The sequence below is a fragment of the Amphibalanus amphitrite genome, unplaced genomic scaffold, assembly GCF_019059575.1.
Source record: "Amphibalanus amphitrite isolate SeventyFive unplaced genomic scaffold, NRLGWU_Aamphi_draft 002320F_arrow, whole genome shotgun sequence".
In the NCBI taxonomy this organism is placed as follows: Eukaryota; Metazoa; Arthropoda; class Thecostraca; order Balanomorpha; family Balanidae; genus Amphibalanus; species Amphibalanus amphitrite.
This window is the reverse complement of record NW_024883791.1, coordinates 1-20,797: the sequence shown is the minus strand read 5'-3', so window position 1 is coordinate 20,797 and position 20,797 is coordinate 1. Positions and strand designations below refer to the sequence as shown.

At 46.0% G+C, this 20,797-nt stretch overlaps 2 protein-coding genes across 3 annotated transcripts; one reads left to right on the top strand and one right to left on the bottom strand.

Annotated features, from left to right (window-relative positions):
- The first annotated feature begins 4,770 nt into the window (after positions 1-4,770).
- LOC122376804 (sialin-like) lies at positions 4,771-6,396 on the top strand. Its single transcript, XM_043356755.1, has one exon. It carries the CDS (start codon positions 4,771-4,773, stop codon positions 6,214-6,216), a length of 1,446 nt encoding a protein of 481 aa, XP_043212690.1. The 3' UTR covers positions 6,217-6,396.
- Positions 6,397-12,103: 5,707 nt separating this feature from the next.
- Positions 12,104-20,627, bottom strand: LOC122376803 (zinc finger CCHC domain-containing protein 24-like). Of its 2 annotated transcripts, none has more exons than XM_043356752.1 (5): positions 20,084-20,627; positions 17,427-17,598; positions 16,892-17,016; positions 14,521-14,685; positions 12,104-13,957 (listed from the first exon to the last, which is right to left on the bottom strand). In XM_043356752.1, exons 1-5 carry the CDS (start codon positions 20,168-20,170, stop codon positions 13,844-13,846), a joined length of 663 nt encoding a protein of 220 aa, XP_043212687.1. In that variant the 5' UTR covers positions 20,171-20,627; the 3' UTR covers positions 12,104-13,843. The 2 variants fall into 2 exon arrangements, with proteins under 2 accessions (XP_043212687.1, XP_043212689.1); XM_043356754.1 differs by having other exon boundaries at positions 17,427-17,595.
- Between the last annotated feature and the right edge of the window lie 170 nt (positions 20,628-20,797).

Here is a 20,797-nt window from a genome sequence, read left to right as displayed (position 1 = left end):
AGCCGATGAATATCATTCGTGCTCTCAAAATGATTCGCAAATATCATACAAAAATGCACGCTAGTTTGGGAAGAGACGTCTTTTAATGGCCTTCTCACAATTATGTACCAAATGCTGAGTTTCTGAAATAATAATTACATATTTATGAGTTCGGCTGCACAGGACGTTATCAAGCTTGACTATCAAGTGATTAGTAAACAAAGTAAGTTATTAGTAAACGAATGCACACTGATAACTTACCTGCTGCAGCATGCGCGATTTGATCTGATCAGATGTCTTGCATGGTACTTGGACGACAGATCGGCCGTGCTTCACAGATGAACATTGGTCGGCGGCTCAGGCATTTCACTGACTTGGCTAAGCCGCTCCAGTTTACCAGTGTTCTCGCCTGCGACTTTTCACGAGTCACCTGGTGATTGTAACCAGTTACCGGCTGCTGTTACCGGTCCAGATGCCGTTACCGGCCACAGGTATCTGTCAAATAGCACCAGTCACCCCAGCCTTATAACCTTCACCAATCCGAATCTACCCAACGCTTCCAAACACCACCCCAACGAAATCTCACCCACCCTCTCTTCACATCACATCTCTTCACCCCACAATCGCTGCAGACACAACCTTCCCCCGCCGCTTCCGAATCTCCCCTGAGCCTCCGCCTCGGGCGGTGGCTGTCAGGAGCAGCGCGCGCACTACCCCCCCCCCTCCTACCCTCTCCCCTCCCCCGGCGCCGACTGCCCCAGGCGTTGACATGGAAAGGGCGGGATGGCTCCCATGTGAATGGATGGGGGCGGGGGAGGAGAGATTGATGAGAGAGTGTATTGGTGGTGGTGGTGGTGGTGGTGGTGGTGATAATTGTGGTGTTGCTGGTGCTGTTAGTGGTGGCGACTGAGGTATTGAGACATTCGGGAAGAAATTGGGTTACTTTAATTCAACATTGAAACAATGTCAGAGGAATTGCATTTGACGGAGATTATCTAATTGATGCATTAGCAAAGAAATTAAGGAATTAGGGGAGACAATGAAGATAAGAGAGGTGTTTGAAAGATTTGGATAGACAATGGACGTCGAGACATTGCCGAATATCGGTAAATCGCATTGGGAAAGTGGCATACCTATAACGGCATTGCCACGGTAAGTATCGTGCTTTGACTCACTTAGTTGACAGTGCAGTGGTGGCGGCGGCGATGACAGATAAATTGAGGCAACGACAGAATATTGCACTACATCGTGGTTCCAGGATTTACCCCGTTCACCTCGAGGTCATACCCTGCTCGTCGAATCCGAGTCAAGATACCTTTGATGCCATTCTCCTTCCGCCAGTTCGCTCCTAATTGACACATGCAGACCCAATAGAAAAAAAGGAACGGAGTGAAGCCCCGAGCGAAAAAAGTACGTGTTGATACCTAGAAGAGAGTCATTAAAGCTTTTGCTTTCTTCATCAAAGTAATTATACCTTTGCTTCAAAGACTTTTTCTCAGTTGGTATTTGAAGTCATATCAAGTGACGATTTTTCGTTTGATATGATTCTAGGTATTCAGTGCAGTAATGGGAGAGTCAAGAAGTGTAAGAATGTAATACTGTCGAAGCGTAGATCTTGTTCTCAATTCTTACTAATTTATGCTCCATTTCTCCTATCCGGTTTGCACCGGCGGTACGCATTGATGCATGATAGAACAGAGAATTGGAACAGTTGAAGCATTATTATTCATAAAGTATAATCTAATGCTAACGAACGGGTGGCAACTGGCAGGGTACGGATATGGCCCTATGAGACGCGGATCAACGCTGTGAAATAAAATGTTTCTGCTACGAATATATTTTGCGTATAAAGCAATTAGCTCAAGCAAATGGGACTGCTAACAAAGGATACTTAACATATTCTTAGAAGAGACCACTGACGCTCCTATGCACGGACGGAGCATTCATTACACAAATTGATTATATGTCATGTATGTGATGCTCTACATTTGCATTTAACCCTCGCCGGCCGAGGGGGGGGGGGGTGGGTGCCGCCCCCCATAGGTTTTTTTCGCGATAGCTCCGAACACGCTGGGGATAGAGAGCTGAAACTTGGCATAACTGACCTTTGATCCAAGCCGGATCTTTTGACACCAACCGCATTTTTGGGTCAGGTCAGGTCACTGACCTATGACGTCATAATAAGTGAACCTCTGCACGGTCTTCAGATGTCGCAACTTCGCAACGCCCTCACTGCCAGAGGAGATGTCACAGGGAAATGAAACTTGCAGGATCTAGTATCCATTATGAGTCCCACAACTTGTATATCTCGAATTTTTCCTAAAGGTCATATAAGGTCAGGCCATTTTCGTGACCTCACCATTATAAGTCAATGGGGAAAAATGAAAACTGCTATTCTGGCGCCGGGAACAATCTCCAACTATCTCAAGCACACAGAATCGTGATTTGATGCCCTTGCAAGGTTAGATGCGTCACTTTTGCAATGTTGACCTTGCGTGACGTCATGTATGACGTCATCAAGGTCATATTAGTTTTTCGTCAATAACTCTTGATCAAATTGAGCTAGCGAGTCGGGAAAGCCACCAATGGACTCAGGAAGGCCTGCCGAATCGAATGATATGCGACATGACCTCTTTAGACCAACCTCGCGACCTGGGGGTGCTGACCTGACCTTGACCTGAGGTCAACACCCCAAGTTGACCTGACCCGGAGAAAAAGTATATCATTCGACGCGCCTGAGCGAGGCGAACACGATGCTGCCAAAATCGGCGCTCTGCGGCCGTTTTTTATGCGAAGTTATTCACCAAAAACTGAACCGTACCTTGGGGCACTTGACCTGACCTCAGAGGTCACCGGTTGACGTAGGACCTTAAAATCGGGTACCAATCTCTGCGTCTCGTAACGGCGCACACGCTCGTTTTTTTCCGCGACGCGCTAGCTCCACCAAGGGCGAAACGGCGAGGGGGGTCGTACCCCCCCCCCCCCTCGGCCGGCGCGTATGTAGAAAACCAATAGATCCGGCGAGGGTTAAACCTAAACCTAGCTTATCGTCATGTTTTACTCGCATAGCATTTCCAAGTATTTCAATACGCACCGATCCCTCGCCAGGCAGCTCTGTACCGAAGCCATCGGGTTCATTACGTGCTGCCACCTACAGCTGCTAGCTCAGTGCTTTTCTGCCATCTGCCGCTATGCATTTCGACTCGGTCCCAAATGCACAGACTGTAGGTAGAATGTAGAGGAAGGTATAGTATATGTCTTGTTTGTCATATGCATTTATATAAGCAATATATGCGTTTATGCATATGCACATTTAGCTGCCAAGCTGGGTAGTTTATTTAGATAATACGATGGTCGTAGCGTTGTTGATCGCTGCCATCTATTGCATTTTTTTTTTACAATACCTTTGAGCATACCTATATCACGCAGATGTTTGCATTTTTGTGTTACGAAGGTTTTCCCAGCACCTAGATCAAAGCCATATACCTACCTATTTGCTAAGCTAGGCTAGCTCACTTGCGCGCTTGCATATTTGAACCATTTCTTTTGATAACTAAAACAACAACAATTTATAGACAAACCATCAACTATTTCTTCCAATCTTTTTGCAAAAAAAACAACAACAACAAGAAAAATCGGTATTATGCAATTCAGTTGTCACCTTTTTGCTCTGGCACCAGCCACTAGCCTGTAAACCTCTCATCATCTTATCGATAACAAAACATCTCTAAACTTATCTCTCACGCTGACAATCACTGATATCTACGGGCTATCATATGATCGACTTATCATGGCCGACCTTCATGACCTTCTGTTATGAGAGAAGACTCTCACGGTCGGTCGTTACCTAAAGCTTATCTCACATGACACTGAGACGGTCCCACATGATGTGACACTCTCGAGAACACGTTATCGACAGAGATGGGTGCTGTTTTGTCGAGAGTACGATACTGTGTGAGCTGTCGCCGGCTGCTGAGCGCTGGCATTATGTGCTAGGTGCTGCCGCGGAGCGCTTTGGACTGCTGTGAAGTAAAACTCCTGTGGATTGCTAGACGCCTACTTGGACTGCTGATTGCTGCTATGAAGCGTTGGGTGCTTATTTGTGACTGCTGATTACTGCTGTGAAGCGCTGTGGACTGCTGGACGCTGCTGCTGTGCTGTTCGCTCATCTAGACACTGCTCACTGCTGTGGAGGACTTCGGACTGCTGAGTGCAGCGTTACGCAGTTGTGGACCGCTGGACTTGCTGCATGTTCCTATGGACATTGACCCTAAACAGACTGCTGATGCTGATGTTGTGAAACGCTGAGTGCTGTCGTAAACTGCTGTGTAACTTACTTGGACTGTTGAGCTGGGCCGTTGACTACCGGACACTTACTTGGACTGCTGAGCGCTGCTGTGGACTGCTGAGTGCTGGGAACTGCTGGACGCTTATTTTGACTGCTGGTCGCTGCTGTGGAGCGCTGTGACTGCCGAGCGCTGATGTGAATTGTTGTGGGCAGCTTCGAACTGCTAAGCACAGCTGGGTTTTTCTGTGGGCCTTGGCACTGAGGCAGACCGTGCATAAAAAGGTGATGTGAGAACTAAATGCTACTGTGGCTTGCATAGTGCCATTCGGGACTGCTCTTAGCTTCCTCTGAACAGCTTGGACAGCTCTGAAGACTGTGGTGTCGAAGTGTTGGCTGTTATTGCTAATGACAAAAACTGAGTGCTCTATATTCAACCTGAACAGACCCTAAGGGATCATAATTTCAAGAACTAGAATCTGCTACCAACATCATCCAGAACCATCATGTCGTTCTCCTCGGTGCTTCATCTCGTTCCAGTACGCTACATCATTACCATCATGATCTTTCTCGGCATGCTGTTCAACTACATGGTCCGCGTCAACATCAACCTGGCTATCGTCGCAATGGTCAACCACACCGCTCTTCCGCACACGAACTTATCAAGGTCGGACGAATGTGGGGGAAATGGAAGTGTGACTCCTCTACAACCACAAGAAGATGGAAAGTTTGTATGGGATGAGCGTATGCAAGGCCACATCCTCGGAGCGTTTTATTACGGGTACGTCGTGACGCAATTGGCTGGAGGGAGGATGGCAGAGGTTTTCAGCGGGAAACATACCTTTGGCGTGGCGATGTTTATCTCGGCTCTGCTGACTTTGTTGACTCCCGTGGCCGCGGAGACGGATTGGAGGTTTTTGGTGGCTGTCCGAGTGGTCATGGGACTGGTACTAGGGGTGACCTTCCCAGCATCATATGTTCTTCTTAGTTCGTGGGTGCCCATTGGACAGATGAACTTGCTGGTGATGCTGGCTCAGGGAGGTGGCGACTTGGGCACTACGTTCACGCTGCCGATGACATCAGCCATCATTGAAGGACTTGGATGGGAGGCAGTTTTCTACATCCAAGCGGGTTTCGTGGTGGTTTGGTTTGCCTGTTGGATGGTTTTAGTCAGCGACAGCCCTGAAAACCACTGGTTTATTACTGATGAAGAACGCCAGCTTATCGTAGCCGGTGTTGGACCTCGCATCAGTGAAGTACGTCATCATTCCCTACCATGGCGTGGGATCCTCACGAGCATCCCCGTGTGGGCATACTTCGTAGGGTACTTCGGTGCCTGCTGGTGTTATTACAGCCTTCTTACCGACCTACCACAATACTTCAGCACCATGTTGGGTGAGGATCTTTCCTCCAACGCCCTTTTCAACTCTCTTCCATACTTGGGGCTATGGCTGTTCACCATCAGCTTCGGCTACGTCAGCGATGAAGTGGTATCTCGAGGCTGGGCTGGACCGTTGGCAATCAGACGTACAGCTGCAGTGGTTTCTATCCTTGGCCCCGCAGCTTTACTTACAGCGATCGCGTTTTCTGGTTGTCAAACTTCCGTCGTTGAGGCTCTTCTAGTCGTGACTATCATTTTACAAGGCGCCGGGTACAACCTGGGGGTTCTTCCCCTAGACCTGGCACCCAACTATGCGGGGACTCTTGCAGGACTTTCCAACACCCTAGGTGCCATACCAGGGTTTCTTGGGCCTCTGGTTGTGGCCGCACTTACTGAAGGGAATGAGACTCTTGCAAGATGGAGAACATGCTTCCTGATAGCTGCAGGATTGGCCGGAGGATGCGGGCTGTTTCTGCTAGTGGGTTGTAGTGTAGAGGAACAGCCTTGGAACAGAATGGGCGAGGAGAGTTCGGAAAATGACGTCGGCAGGAGGATCGAAAGCTTTCCCTGAAGTCAATGGCGGGAAAGAAAACCTTGGACAGTGAACCGGGGAGAAGCAATCCATCGTTTGAGGAAAATGTTATTTGAAGGGGAAGTGTTCATTGTTTTAGAAGATGATCTGACGCTGTTGATTGAAGTTATATACTATACACTGTGCACTGTTGCATGCAATGGCAATGCTTTTAATTAGACCGAAATTAAGCAAAACAAGGAAAGGCGTGACTAAGAACGATTATGATGATTGGAGAGGGACTGGGATAACCTGATAAAGCACGCATCACTGCCATTTTTGCGTAAGTAAGCGAGCATCATGTAAAACGTTCACATTGCAATATATGAGCTAAAAGTGTAATGTCGTGTACGCAAGGAAACACAAGTACGTAATTTTCACATTTTTTCACAAGTATGCAAGGAAACACTGTCGCACTTTTTCATGAAATGTATCTACCATATTCAGTGACGCCTAATAAATTACATGCATAATGCTCCCACTGCGTTACATGACCCTGCGTCTGTGTGCATAGCAGTCAAATATATCTGCTAGTACGATCTACATTTGGTCTAGTTACCGTGTTTACAAATGGTTAATGACGTACTGTTGCTAACTGATCTATTCGCATACATCTAAAGACATGTTTTTTGTAGTGATGTATGGTTTATACCATTATAACCGCAATGGAACCTGAAATGCCTTATGTGAATGCGAATAAACACAGTCGCAACTCCTACAGCCGGACTTTTGGTTATTCAATGAGGGCGGCGCAGTGCGGACTGCTGACAAATAATAATGGCCAGCACTTAAACTGATGACAAGCTGTTACGATAATCTACGCCTTCTCAGCCGATATGTCACACAATGTTTGCGTGTTACAGAAATTACGAGTTATATAACATCTGAATCCATACATGGCTACTAGTGTGTGCAAGTTGATCGCGTTTCTATGGCAACCAATCGGCTTTTTTGGTGCCGGCTGCTGGGTCTGTTCGGTTTTATCATGCTGCCAGTCGAGGTACAGCTTAGCTACGGAACTTAACCTCGCGAAGGTGAGAAAAATTTTAGATTACATTTGATACATTTGTACATACATAGATACATTTAATTTGATTGCCTTTTGATAGCGATCCTGGCTATATTTGTCGGTTAATCTTTTTCTTAACCCTCGCCCTGGCAGGGGGGGGGGTCGATGCGACCCCCCCTAAGGTTTTTCGAAGATAGCGTGAAAACGGCGGCGCGCAGCGCCGCCAAATTTGGCACAGCCTATGGGGCAACCTTTTTACATATGACCTGAAAATTTCAGGTCCGGGTGACCTTGGGTCAGGTCACCAGGTCAGAAAAACCGGTACAAGGTCATGGTCAAATTTCAATTTTCTTTTTGCACCTGTCCAACTCACAGTTTTCGACTGGTTTCCTTCAAACTTTCAGGATGTGCTAAGTTCACCGAGTTGTATAACATATAGTCCGGCTTTTTTGAGGTCACTGACCTGAGGTCAGTTAGAGGTCATTACGTCGTAATGTTAAGCCTATGGGAAAATACTAAATTCGGAAAATACTGGAGATATCCACTTCGTTCTATCACTTTTGTGCTTTGAAACCACGGTACTTAACAGCAGGTCACTTGGTGCTTCTTTGTTTGGTGTACTTATCCATGGGTCAGGTCAAATGAGGTCAACTGAGGTCAAATGACGTTTTTGCCAATAACTTGGCACATAATGACGCTAGAGCTTAAAAAATGGCATCATTGTGTTCCTGGTGATCAGCCGAATCGAATGATATGCGATATGATGCAATTTGGTTAACTTGAACTTAATTTATTAACTTAAGTTTACTTAAAATTTAAGAAAAACTTTAAGTACACTTAAGCAAGCTAAAAAGTATATCATTCGACGCGCCTTGACGTGCTGAGTTCACTGGTGCTTTTCTTTTTGCTTTATCTTAATTAGATCAAAAGTTATAAGCGAAAAACTTTTGACCTGTTTTTAGCGAAATTTTTACATTTATACCCCCCAAAACCCCCCTAAATATTGACCTAGAGCAACCAAATTTGCACAGGGGCGAGAACTCCCGGGGGCCCACCTACCTGCCAAATTTGGTGTTTCTAGGTGCCATAGGAGCCAATCGCGAGGGGGGGGGGGGGGGTCGCATCGACCCCCCCCCCTGCCAGGCCGTGTTATGAAAAATGCCCTGCCAGGGCGAGGGTTAACTTTGGGCTCGGCAGTGAATCAGTTTTAGCCGTGCCTAGCACATTTCATCTGACTGACACAAGTAAAAAGGTGAGTATAGTTAATGGACAACAGACAATATACACTAGTCGTGAGATAAGCGATGAGTCGGTGAATAAGCCTAGTCATTCAGCGTTACGGAAAACGATAGATGACCTCCTACCTCTATGTACCAAACGCAACATTTACGAACTGTAATATCAAGACAAACAAAGCACTTGCCAGGAAAGAATAAGAGGCATATGCACCTCGTAGCAACAGAAAATGATTGAAAGTAGATATTTGACTCGTATGTAAGAGCAACTCCCCATACTTTGAATCAGCAACACATGCTAAAATGATACCCCAGCAGTGGTGATGAAAATTGCTTTTTGCCCTACCAAGACGCTAAGCATTATCTTCCCGATCCATTTATGAATATTGGACATGCCAACCTGCTTGCAAGAGTACATCCGTCTGCTGTCAATTTTAATTCTAATATGAGTGAACAAAAACCTTTCGCTCCTAACTACAGAAAGCCAAAACAAATCGAAATCTAATGGATTTTTTAACCTCTTTAAGTAATAAGAAAAATGTCATTATTCATTCATATTTCAATTATAGTTATAATCCTCCAAAAATAGTTTCAAACTCTTCAAACTGCGGTTAATTTGACCAATATTTCTTATTCCAGACAGAGAAGAGGTATGTCTCTCCCAGCTGCAGAGTTGGCACAGTGTGCCGCGCAGGTAGCTTCCAACCACGCCTGGCCGACTGCTGAGCTGATGTGGCAGTCACCGAACCCCGTCTGGGTTCTGCCTGCTCTGCTGCTGCAGCTCTCCAAACTGGGAGTGTTTGCTCGTCGTTCCTTGGACGGCAGCGGTGGTGGAAGTGGTGGTGGTACCATTCAGATAGCGGCACCAGAGCTGGCCGTAGCGACGCGGCCCTTGCTGCTTCTGCCTCCCCGCGATGTATCAATAAACCAGCTGGAGAAGCTGTCCTACAGCCTGCATGGTGTTGAAGTGCTACAGCCTGACTCGGGTCAGCTACTGCGTGTGAACCACCATGTCAACTCCGGCCCGCTGGTTATCACCGTTGGTAGATGTCGGGCTGGACAACTGAAGCTACTACCACTCCCACCAAAACCTCCGGGAGCTCTTGATGACCTTCGCGTCGTCAACAAAACTTACCGCGTGGCGCGATTTGATTGGTCTCACTCCGACCGACTCTCTTTGTTTCACCTCGCTGAAGACATTGTCGCTCTCCTGCAAGACATTCTTGGATTCAAAACCATCGATACAATGATACATGAGAACCCTCTGAGTCAGTTCTTTAGCCTCCTCCAGAATGGCTCTCTTGATTTCGGCGTTGCCATATTCGGTTGGTCGCAGAAGCGTCATCCGTATACGAAGCTCTCGATGGCTCTCGCACACTACGACCGCGGGATGTTCATTCGTACACCAGAACCCTCGTCCGTTCCTTCTTTCAGCGGAAGTCTTGAGAGTCACCGTCTTCAGGCGTTGGCTATAGGTCTTCTTCTTGTGGCTGCCATTGGTGGGTTTGTGACATTCCGGCTAACTCGCGCGCCAGACTCGCGTCTTGTCACGTTTTGTCTCCTGACGATCGGTTCAGTGGCTGCCCAAGGCCTTGCACTTCGTCCGGGGAGCATGTCGCAGCACATAGCCGCTGCGGTAGTCCTTGGGGTTGGCATGATGACCTTCCAGTTTTATACCGCCGGTCTCCTAGCCCAGGTAACCACCGAACAAGCCCGCTTGCCGTTCAAGCATCTTGACGATGTCATCCGCCTTCCGGAGTGGCATTGGGCAGTACAAGAGAGATCCGTGGGCGCGGACGTTCTTCGCTACTATCCAAGACCTGGCGCCAACTTCACCAATGTCATGAACGATGGTATTATGGAAGGCAACATGACGAAGTGGGTCTCCCGCGCTGCCAGAGGCAAGTTCGGATTCTTCAGTATCACGTCATTAGTTGTTGATCAGTGCACGGTAATCCGTTGTCCCAGTGTCTGTCTTCACCCCCAGAAACTGATGCGCGGATGGGGAGGTCTTCCTTTCCATCGGAGTATGAAGGAATGGCGTCTATTTGATGCCGCCCTTCTGCGGATGAAAGAGACGGGATTGCTGTCGCGTCTCTATCAACGTCGCTTACCAGAGCGACTCCTCCGTTCGGTGGAAAGATGTGACCTGGATGCTCGCCCGAGAACCCGCTGGTCTTCTCTGGGTCTTTCAGAATGCGGGCCGTTGTTCGCTGTTCTCCTTGGAGGCGCTTGCGCTGCAGTGATTCTGCTGGGTCTTGAGCTGCTGGCGGGGAAGCTGAATGAGTTTGACGAGGTTCATCGGTCGGTTGATGAAGGTCAAAGGTCATGTCCTTCAGAGCAGCATAGTCATAGGTCGAGTGTGCTCTCAGTAAGGGAGAGAAGTCACCTTGACGCTATTGATGAATCCCTAGACAGCACGGTACTGGTGATATCATGAGTGCTCTGTAATGGTTTCGCATTTGGCACCAAAAAGCAGGACATGGCGTCGTATGTCAATACCTGTAGATTGATGGACTGCAGCTAACTCGAAATACTTTAAGGCTAGAATACATTTGTCGATTGGTCATATACCAGTCATTCGCGGTTATACCCATAATACAAGTACACCAGGTCTGTGCAAAAGAAAACCATCTCCAAAATATGTATTATGTGGCAAAGCATGGTGTTTGTGCATACTGCGCAGTAGAAGTGCTTTCATTGTCTATTAGAAAAATGGTAGTGGTTGACAAAATCAGTTGCTTTTCGTATTACGTTTGAACCGAAAGTTTGTGTTTTATTGGTCGAAATGCTGTTAGTTACAATTGCACTTTTACTAAAAGAAACTTGAGTTCCCGGGCAATTTTGTCGCAAGCTTATTCTGTAGCCAGATAGCTGGTGAGATGTTACTGGTAGGTGATATAGTTCTCCGTGTGATGGTTCGTCGTTTCAAGGCATTACGTTTTGTTGTCTAGTGCCTAGCAACAAATATCCTATGTCAAAGCTACCATGCTAAAAATAAATTCATTGTCAGACGAAACTTTTTATCTTCCAACAATGTAACAGCGAGTTCTGCTTTTCCATACCTCAGGCAACCGCTATCACACCTATGTAGACCATGCAGTCGTTCATTCGGCCAAAGCTGTATTGACCGCAGACTAAAGTGGATATTGTGTCAGCGTAAATAACCTGTTATATTTAGTCATGTGTGGTGTTTTGAAAGCCAATTCACCATTTTATTGTCGCCAGGCTTGCGCTATTAACAAAATTGGAAAGGTTATATAAGTGAGCGCTTTATTGTATATCCAGAGTTCAAATACAATGAAGGAGTTGTCATCGCTAAAATGAGCTGACATTCATACCCAATGCATGGCCTTTGTTTGGCAGCAACCATAAGGCACAGTGAAGCTTTCGTCAGCAGCTTTTGCAATCAATGTGCGCTATAGGTGTCATTGACGTCACTGGGATAAACATGTCGCTGTTCTTCATGACGTAACTGGGTTAAGTGACGACAGTTGATCTATGACGCCACTGAACTCGGCCTAACATTTGTGAATGGCCGTTTCACATTGCACCGAACAGCTTAAACACAAGAAGACATATGAGTGCATGTATATGGCCTTAACTTTTAAATTCGTTTTAAAAGTGATAAAAACGCAAGACATTACCCAACGTTTCGCATTTATTGCTTAGTCATGGGTGTTATTGTCCTTCTAGTTACGATGAGTTTGATAATCCTCAACAAGAAGACAAACTGCTTCAACAACAACAGGTAAATTGTAGAATGGCTGCCAGTGGCACCAAAACTAGCTGTGTACCGTAGCTGCGACCAGTAACGCCTTTGCACAACAACTTCGCGAACATTGGTTATAAACCCAGCTAGCTAAAACAACAAACTAACAGGTGACGCGACAACAGCCAAAACAAACAACAAGCCGCTGCGTCAACGTCGTATGTGAGTAATTTGCTAACATAATTTCTTATGTTACTAGCGTAAGTTAGTAGTTAGTAAGTAACAACGGTATTTATTGGGGACCGGATATTTACAAATACAAACACGTTTCCTCACATAGCTATATACAAATCAAGTTTCGTTATCGTTTGTTTGGAAATATTGTTGAATGACTTATGTTTCGTTGATAGAGCGATGCTACCGTCATTACGACAGCATTATGACATACTTTGACATATGTGATACAATGTCAAAATATTGCAACAAGTACATCATGGGGCATCATTTTTATCAGGCTCGACAACAATGTGTAAAATAGAGTTTGGCGTTGCTGATTTTGGCTTTTCATGGGGCGATCACTAGCCAACATAATGGTGCAAGTGGCAAGTAACAGTTGGATCCAGGAGGGAGTGGACTTTGGGCAAATGACACCCTCGCAGTACTCAAAATCGATGACGCTTTGTCGTTTGTTCTAGAATAGGAAGAAAACTAACCTTTTATAAAGAAAACATTGTTCTGAACCGCATATTAAAGCGTAAGGATTTGACATCCAAAAGCCTTGGGGGGGGGGGCGTCCCCGCAGCGTCTGAGACAGTCTTTCTGGATCCGCTTTTGCTCAATCACTTTTATAAGACTGAATAGGCTACAGAGGATGCCTTGTAACTTACTACAACATAGCGGTATGAGGAACACAGAGATATAGATATAGATAAATGGACAAAGAGAGAGCGAGAGATACATAGACAGATGAAAAGATACATAGAGATAGAGAAACAAGACAGGAGACACGATAACATCAAAGTCACACCACACACCGATAACCCCTTATATAATTTACTCTACGATAGTGAACAAGTTAGCACAGTAGCCTGCTCCATATGTCAGCAGCGAGCAGCAATGTAACCGTTCTCAATAAGAGAACCAAATTAGCACCGTTTTGACGCAATGCGCCAAGGCGACAACACTCAAATGATGTCATATGGCAGCTTTCCAGCGGCCATATGGTGCCATATGGCAGCACGCCAGCTGTCATTCAACGTTGGTAGCAGAGAGTATGCACTAAGATGGAGCCCCAATAACGGCATAGTTAATCACACGCGTGCTTGACAGCCGTTACAGTTTTTGTTTTCGGCGGGGAAAAATCATAATTTCGAATGTGACACTAAACAGCCCGCAGTACCTACCTATTTTATCAGTAGGTATATCGCGCAGTATTCAATACTCAATGTTGTCAAACATTCGTTGTTCTGTTGAATTTGCTTATGTTACGACTAACATTGAGCACATATAGGTAATCATTTTTGTTTGTTTGTTCATGAAGCATAAGTGCACATCCGTTACAGCTGCCAGCTGCCGTTAAAAAAAATAGTACCCCGTTCCGCCGAGCTTTTTTTCTGATATTCATTTCGATAAAAAATCCATGATAAAATCCTCTTGCCAGCCGCGGTTCAATCACTGTAGTCTCCTGCAGTAGTAGCCCAGGGTCTTGCATTTTTCACACAGTTCCTGCGGATGCACTTTGGACTGATCCGACACATCCAGACCGTCCGGCTTCTCTAGAGGGCGCTGCGAAGAGAAAAAAATAATATATTCCTGATTAGATGTCACTATAATGTCTGATGTCTTACATGATGTTATAGGAATATCTGGATTTGTAACGAAAGCCCAATATATGTAGAACATTGAAGCAAGTATTGAAGTACATTGGGCATTTTATACCACTGAATTTGAGAAATGTTTAAATATGACATGACAATATGACAATCAATTTGCAAAGATGACATCACAACTATTACAGTGCATAATATACAATTTGCAATTTAACATTACATTAACAATAGGTATGACAATCAATTTGCAAAGATGACATCACAACTATTACAGCGCATAATATACAATTTGCAATTTAACATTACAATAGTGCAACGATGCTTCAATGTATATGTGCCAACGAGAATTTAATAATATAATAACGCCGGAAAAATTATGCACCAATAATCAATACTGGTAGCAACTAGCAATGCATTTGCAACTCCAGTGTGATTATGCCTATTAGGACGGTGAAACTAATGATTCCATGATGATAATAATGGTAACGCTGAAGATCAATAACTAATCTAGTAGCCCACCTGTTTGTGTGGATAGACGAAGAGGCGGCACTTTTTGCACATCTGCGCCATATTCGCCCAGCTGTTACCCGACATCCATTTCCTCTTACATTTGCTGCACTTGTACTCTCCAAAACAGCGCTTCTTCCCCTGGTACGGCGTCATGCCCTCTCCTCTTGGGCGAGCCTGAGAATGGAGATAAAAAGTGCTATATTAACCCGCGCCCTGCTGGGGGGGGGGTGTTTGAACACCCCCCCTTGTGGTTTTTCGCGAATATCTCAAAAACGGCGGCGCGGAGCGCCGCCGTTTTTGGTACACCTTATCATACATCAATTCTACACATGTTGTGAAAATTTCAGACCAAGGTCATTCAAGGTCAGGTCACCAGGTCACTTGAAGTGACCTCACCTCATAAACAGTTTCAATGTCTGTCATAGCTACACCGAGTGACCGATCGCTTTGAAACTTTCAGCGATTGCTAAGAGCAATAGCATGTACAAAATGTATATCTCAGAATTTTGATATCGATGACCTAAGGTCAGGTCAATTTTGCGACCTCCCCATTATAAGTCAATGGGAGAAAATTGAAATGCGCCTCTTTTGGATGAAAGACATTATAAACACTCCCAAACACCGAATTACAAGTGGTTTAGACACACTGAACTTGAAAATGGTGTCCGTGACCCTTGTTTATGCCCTGAGGTCATCTTAGGTCACAAATGGTATCTAACAGTTTTTCGCAAATAACTTTTGATAGAGGCATGCTAGAGCGATGAAAACGCCTTAGATGTGTTCAGCTCGACGATACGGATCGACTGATATGCAACATGACCCTTTCCGGTCAGGTCATGACCTTGACCTGAGGTCAAATTTTCAAGTTGACCTTTCAAGGTCAAGTCATAGTTCATTCGATGCGTCTTGACGAGAGGAACACGATGCCGGTAAAAGTAAGCTCGTACAAGGCTTGGGTCAAAAGTTATTGCAGAAAAACTGTTTTCGAAAAAATCGGCTATTTTTGCAGTTTTTGCCCCCTGCAGGCAAAACCGTTGACGTTAGGTCAAATCTGAGAGAATTACTCAGAAAGGGCGTTAATAGGGCTATCGAATGCGCTTTTCCGCGGCGCTGTAGCTCTATTGGTTCCCGAGTTATGCGTTGGCTTCTTGGAAAATTTCGACATTCGATGATGGAAATCGGCGAAATTTCGCCGATGGAAATCGGCGAAATTTTGCCTTCAATGACCTCTGGTGACCTGACCTTTGACCTGACCAAAAAATTGACCGAAGTGATTTCGTCATTATTTTTTACGCTCTTTCGAACGCCGCCTTCCGCGTATCGCTACGTGGCCCAGGAGCCGAGTTACAAGGGGGGGGGGTGTTCAAACACCCCCCCCAGCAGGGCGTGGAAATCCAGGACCCCCAGCAGGGCGCGGGTTAACTGAGCTGTAATCGTCACGCCCCGTGTGGATTGTCCATAGTAATACGTACATACATACATACATACATATATTACGTAGTGGGTGTGAAGACGCTGCTAATTGAATAATAAACTACACCATGATAACTACAACCGAACGAATATTCTTATAATGGAACTATATAACTACTGGAACGAACCTCGTACACGCGATAGTGACACTAATCTGGGACTACACACTGCGCAAGTTGCGCACTACACACGCGAATGAGTACCTACTTCCTTTGACATGACAGTCCGAATGACGTGGTGCAATTATACAATTATTCCGTAAATACAACACGCAGGAATGGACATGGAAAAGTAACATAAAAAACTGCATTCACCCGATAATCGAATGATACGTTTGATCGGTTATTCGGATCGGTTATGCTCGGATCGGTTATGTCGATCGGTTATCGGATCTATTGTGATCGGATCGGTTTGATCGAATGATAGGTACCTACGTTTGAACTTTGAATGCTACTCATCTTTCTGCCTCCCTATTGTCCCTTGAGCTTTGGCCTCATGAACATGTTTCGGATCCTCCCCATACTATTTGCAGAGTCCAAACATTTTTCATACTTTGACCACGCTCATCCAAGATTTTGACCATACCTCTGACGTTGACTTGACTCGTCCTGGGCTTTGAATTCGTCCACTTCTCACCTTTACCTGACTCGCCCCTGACAGAGGCCAGACTCACTTCTGACCTTTACCTGACTTTTTTCTGACTTTGACCAAATATGACTCAGAGTTTGACCACACTCCAGACTGACCAAACCTTACATCGGACTTTGACCAAACCTACTTCAGACTCACTCACTTCTGGCTAGTGGCTTTGAACATAATTACTTCTGACCTAAGCAAAGTCACCTCTGAACAAGGTAAAGTTCACCTCTGGCCATGGTCAAGGTCACCCCTGGTCAAGGTCACTCACCTCGGGACAGTCTTTGATGTAGTGACCCTTCTGGAAGCACAGGTGACATAGGTAGGTCTCCGGGGGAAGCTTCTGCTTCCTTCCAAGTCCTAGACTCAGGTCACCAAACTGTTCTGCCAACTCGCCTGGGGAAAAGTGCAGAGGTCAGGTCATATTGGAGCTGCAGTTTTTAGAACACGTGTTGAGTTTTACATTCTAGCAGATATTAGATGACAGAAGAGCTACAGTTGTCATGGGAAAGTGACGTTTTTAAGATGATATTACATACTGAAGGTGTTGATAACTCTGATGATCCTGAACCTGCCACACACACACTGTTCTAGACCCTGAACGTGCCACACACCCATTGAAGTGTTCTAGACCCTGAACCTGCCACCGACACACACTGTTCTAGACCCTGAACCTGCCACACACCCATTGAAGTAGTGTTCTAGACCCTGAACGTGCCACACACTTACTGACGCTGTTGGAGATTCTGCCACCGGTTCACACTTACTGATACTGTAGGAGACGCTGCCGCCTGCCACACACTTACTGATACTGTTGGAGACGCTGCCGCTCGCCAGGGAGTCGTCGGGTGCATGTTGTTGCCGGTAATTGACTGCTCCTGTTGAACCACAGAGACCCAGAGGGACCGGATGGAGTACACTGAACCCCAGCGGAGTAGACTGAGGCGGCCACCATGGAGAGAGTAGTTGTTTACCCTGCTGGGGTAAAAGGGGAGGTTTTAGAGCATAGTAATGTTCCCTGATGCTATATCTATTATCTACACAGATCTATACAGCTGTTTTATCTGTGGGGTAGCGATGGGGGAAATCGTAGCATGACTAGCAATTTCAAGCCGTAATCGCCACGCCATATGTGGAAGGCTTTTGGTGTCAATACATACATACATACATACATACATACATACATACATACATACATACAAAATACAACCACACATTATACAGACTCAGGGTACACCACGATTATAATGCCTATTTTCTTGAGAAGTAACGACAGGTGAATGATGCCAATACACATTATACAATCAGTGGCATATCACACAAATAAGAGCTGTTGGCCCCGCTGTATTATGGTGGAGGTATGGTGTGTTGCCGACACGTAGTAACTACTAAATGTACCCCTTCACTCCTAATGCTTGTCACTATTTCCAAAGTCAACATCAAGTATCGACGTCAGCGTCAAATTTCATGCTGACGTCATCAATTATCAGTCTCCAGGGTAGTGCTTGGTATTAGTCAGCTGCAGTCAGCTGAACTCTCGCCCGTATTGGTGTTTTGTCAGCCGCGAACGAATAAAGGAAGGGGGGGGGGGGGGGGTGGCGTTGGACATCCCCCTTGCTGTTTCGCCGCTGATCGCGGGAAAAACGAGCGTGTTGCCCGTAACGAGAGGACGCCGAAGATATCTAATTTTAGGGTCCAAGTTCATTGATTCACCTTCGAGGTCAGGTCAACGATACAATAGTCGGAAAAATCGGGGAATGTAAAATGTCGTAAGGTGTGGCTTTTAGGAGGTTTTTCGGGGTACTAATCACGTATATCATGTTAGTTTTGATTACAGATGATGTCTTGAAGCATTTATACCGGGTCAGATCAGGTCAAGTCAGGTCTTTTTTTAAATAAAATAAAAAATAAATTTAAATAAAATAAAAAAGTCAGGTCGACCAGTAACGGTTCTGCCAAATATTCGTAGTAGGTGTCAACTGTCAACCACCTCTGACAGCTTCGAAACATGTTACGAAAGCACACAAACTGCTTCATAAATGTTCAAATAGTTGCTAAGTTCGAATTTAGCTCCAAAAACTAGCCTAGAAGCATGTAAAATTATAAAACGTGAGCCAAGGTCATCAAAGGTCGATGACCCGACCCGACCTTCAGGTGACCTTGACACCCACCCTAATGCATGGGAGCGATATCATATCACATGTTTGAATGCTTGAAACCACGAAAAGACTGCAAACGCGCGGCTAATGCAAGCCAACATACGCCGAATCGCGATTCCGGCCAAACATGGTCTCAAAAAGTAGGCCATAGGTCAAAGGTCATTAAGGTCAGGGTCATGACATTTTCAGGGTAGGTGTAAAAGTTGTGTAAATCATAAGGGACACCATATCTTTGCAGCTTGTGCCTTGCATCTATTTCTAGTTAACCCTCGCACGACCAGGCCATTTCTCATAACACGAACGACCAGGGGGGGGGGGGGGTTGTTACGACCCCCCTGGCGTTTCGAAACGGAAGGTCGTAGAGCTTAGCGGAAAAAACAACGGATTGCTCTCAACGAGATCTCGCGATTGGTGGTATATTTTTTGGTCCTAGGTCAACATTTGACCTACTTTTGACCGGTCAAAGGTCAAATTTTCGGAAAAATAGACTATTTTCAACTTTCCGCGGCGATTGCGGCAAAGCGGTGGGAGATATCGACTTGAAACCTTCACTATCGTGTTTCTTGATCAATTCTCTATCGTTTGGTATGTATTTCGTTTCCCTAGCTCTAAAAATGGCGCGTTGGGAGCGCCGGAAGTCGGCAAGGTCACAGTCGGCGACAGAAATTCGAAAAATCAAAATTTAAATTTTTGAAATCTGATTGTATTTTTGGATTTGGAAGGTCCATTTGCTCCTTATAGAAGCTAATATTGCTGCGTATTCCCATTGAGGTGACAAGAATTAGCAAAATAGTGGTTCGGGGCGCTTTTCAAAAATAGTACCGGACGCTGTTCCTCTTATGACGTCATAACTCCGTGACCTGACCTGACCCGGTCAATTTTCTTGCACCACACGATAGCCAATGCGTGCCCCAACATGCATGGGAAGTTTCATCATGATCCATCAAACAATGTGGGTATCACCGGCAGAAAACCTAGGGATTCGGCGCACACGTTTGGTAACTGTCGGCCGGAGGCTGTACCTCTTATGACGTCATAACTCCGTGACCTGACATGACCCGATCAATTTTTTTTCGGCAAAAGATGCGCAAAGGTTGCCCCAGAGGGTATTGAAAATTTCAGCCCGCTACGACAAGCCGTGTAGCGTGCACTTCGAAAAAACCTCAGGGGGGGGGTTGATACACCCCCCCCCTAGGCGTTCTAGGGTTAATAACCAACGCGTGCTTATTATAATCCCTTGGGTATACTACATGATGATCAGTGATCTTCCCCTCCCCCCCCCCCCAGAAAAAAATCCAACTCACCTGATCGATGGCGCCCTGCTGTAATACCGACTCCTGAAGTGGCACGTAGGCCCAGAACGGACCCGGCTGTCCCGGTTGAAACTCCATAGCTGTGACACGTCACTGGCGTACGCCCCGTGACGTCACTGGAGGCGTGGCGATGATTGAAGAATCACTGTCGTCATGTTGGAGACTGATCAAGGCTGACCTCAAACGGTGATAGGGAAGTTTGGAGACAAGCGTGGATCTGCAGAGACGAGACTTGTCTCCACTACACGACGAGGATCACGGATATCAAGTCAGGTCAGGTCAGGTCAGGTCAGGAACGCAGTCAGCTGATGCCTCCTTCCTAAGCGAGCCCTACAACGGGCTCGCTAAAGTCCATCCCACAATCTCTACACACCACATTGCAACACACCCGCTCCACACTCGCTTTCGATCTCAAGGTCACTGTAATACCACACTTTTATTTCAGGTCAGTGACGACCTCAGGCCCCCTGTTGACCTGCTGATCAGCTGAGCAAGTTCTAGCAGTGTCACAGCAGAGTCTCGCAGCCCGATACTTTTTGGCTGGCTTCTGGCTGAAGCGCGGTGTCTAAATATAACGGCAGGCATGGCTGCCAGGTTGATGACGTCACAGTCAGCTGATCGGCGGCAACAGTGCAGAGGTGCTGATATTACGCCGAGAGAGAGAGGGAAAGAGAGAGAGAGAGAGATAGAGAGAGAGAGAGAGAG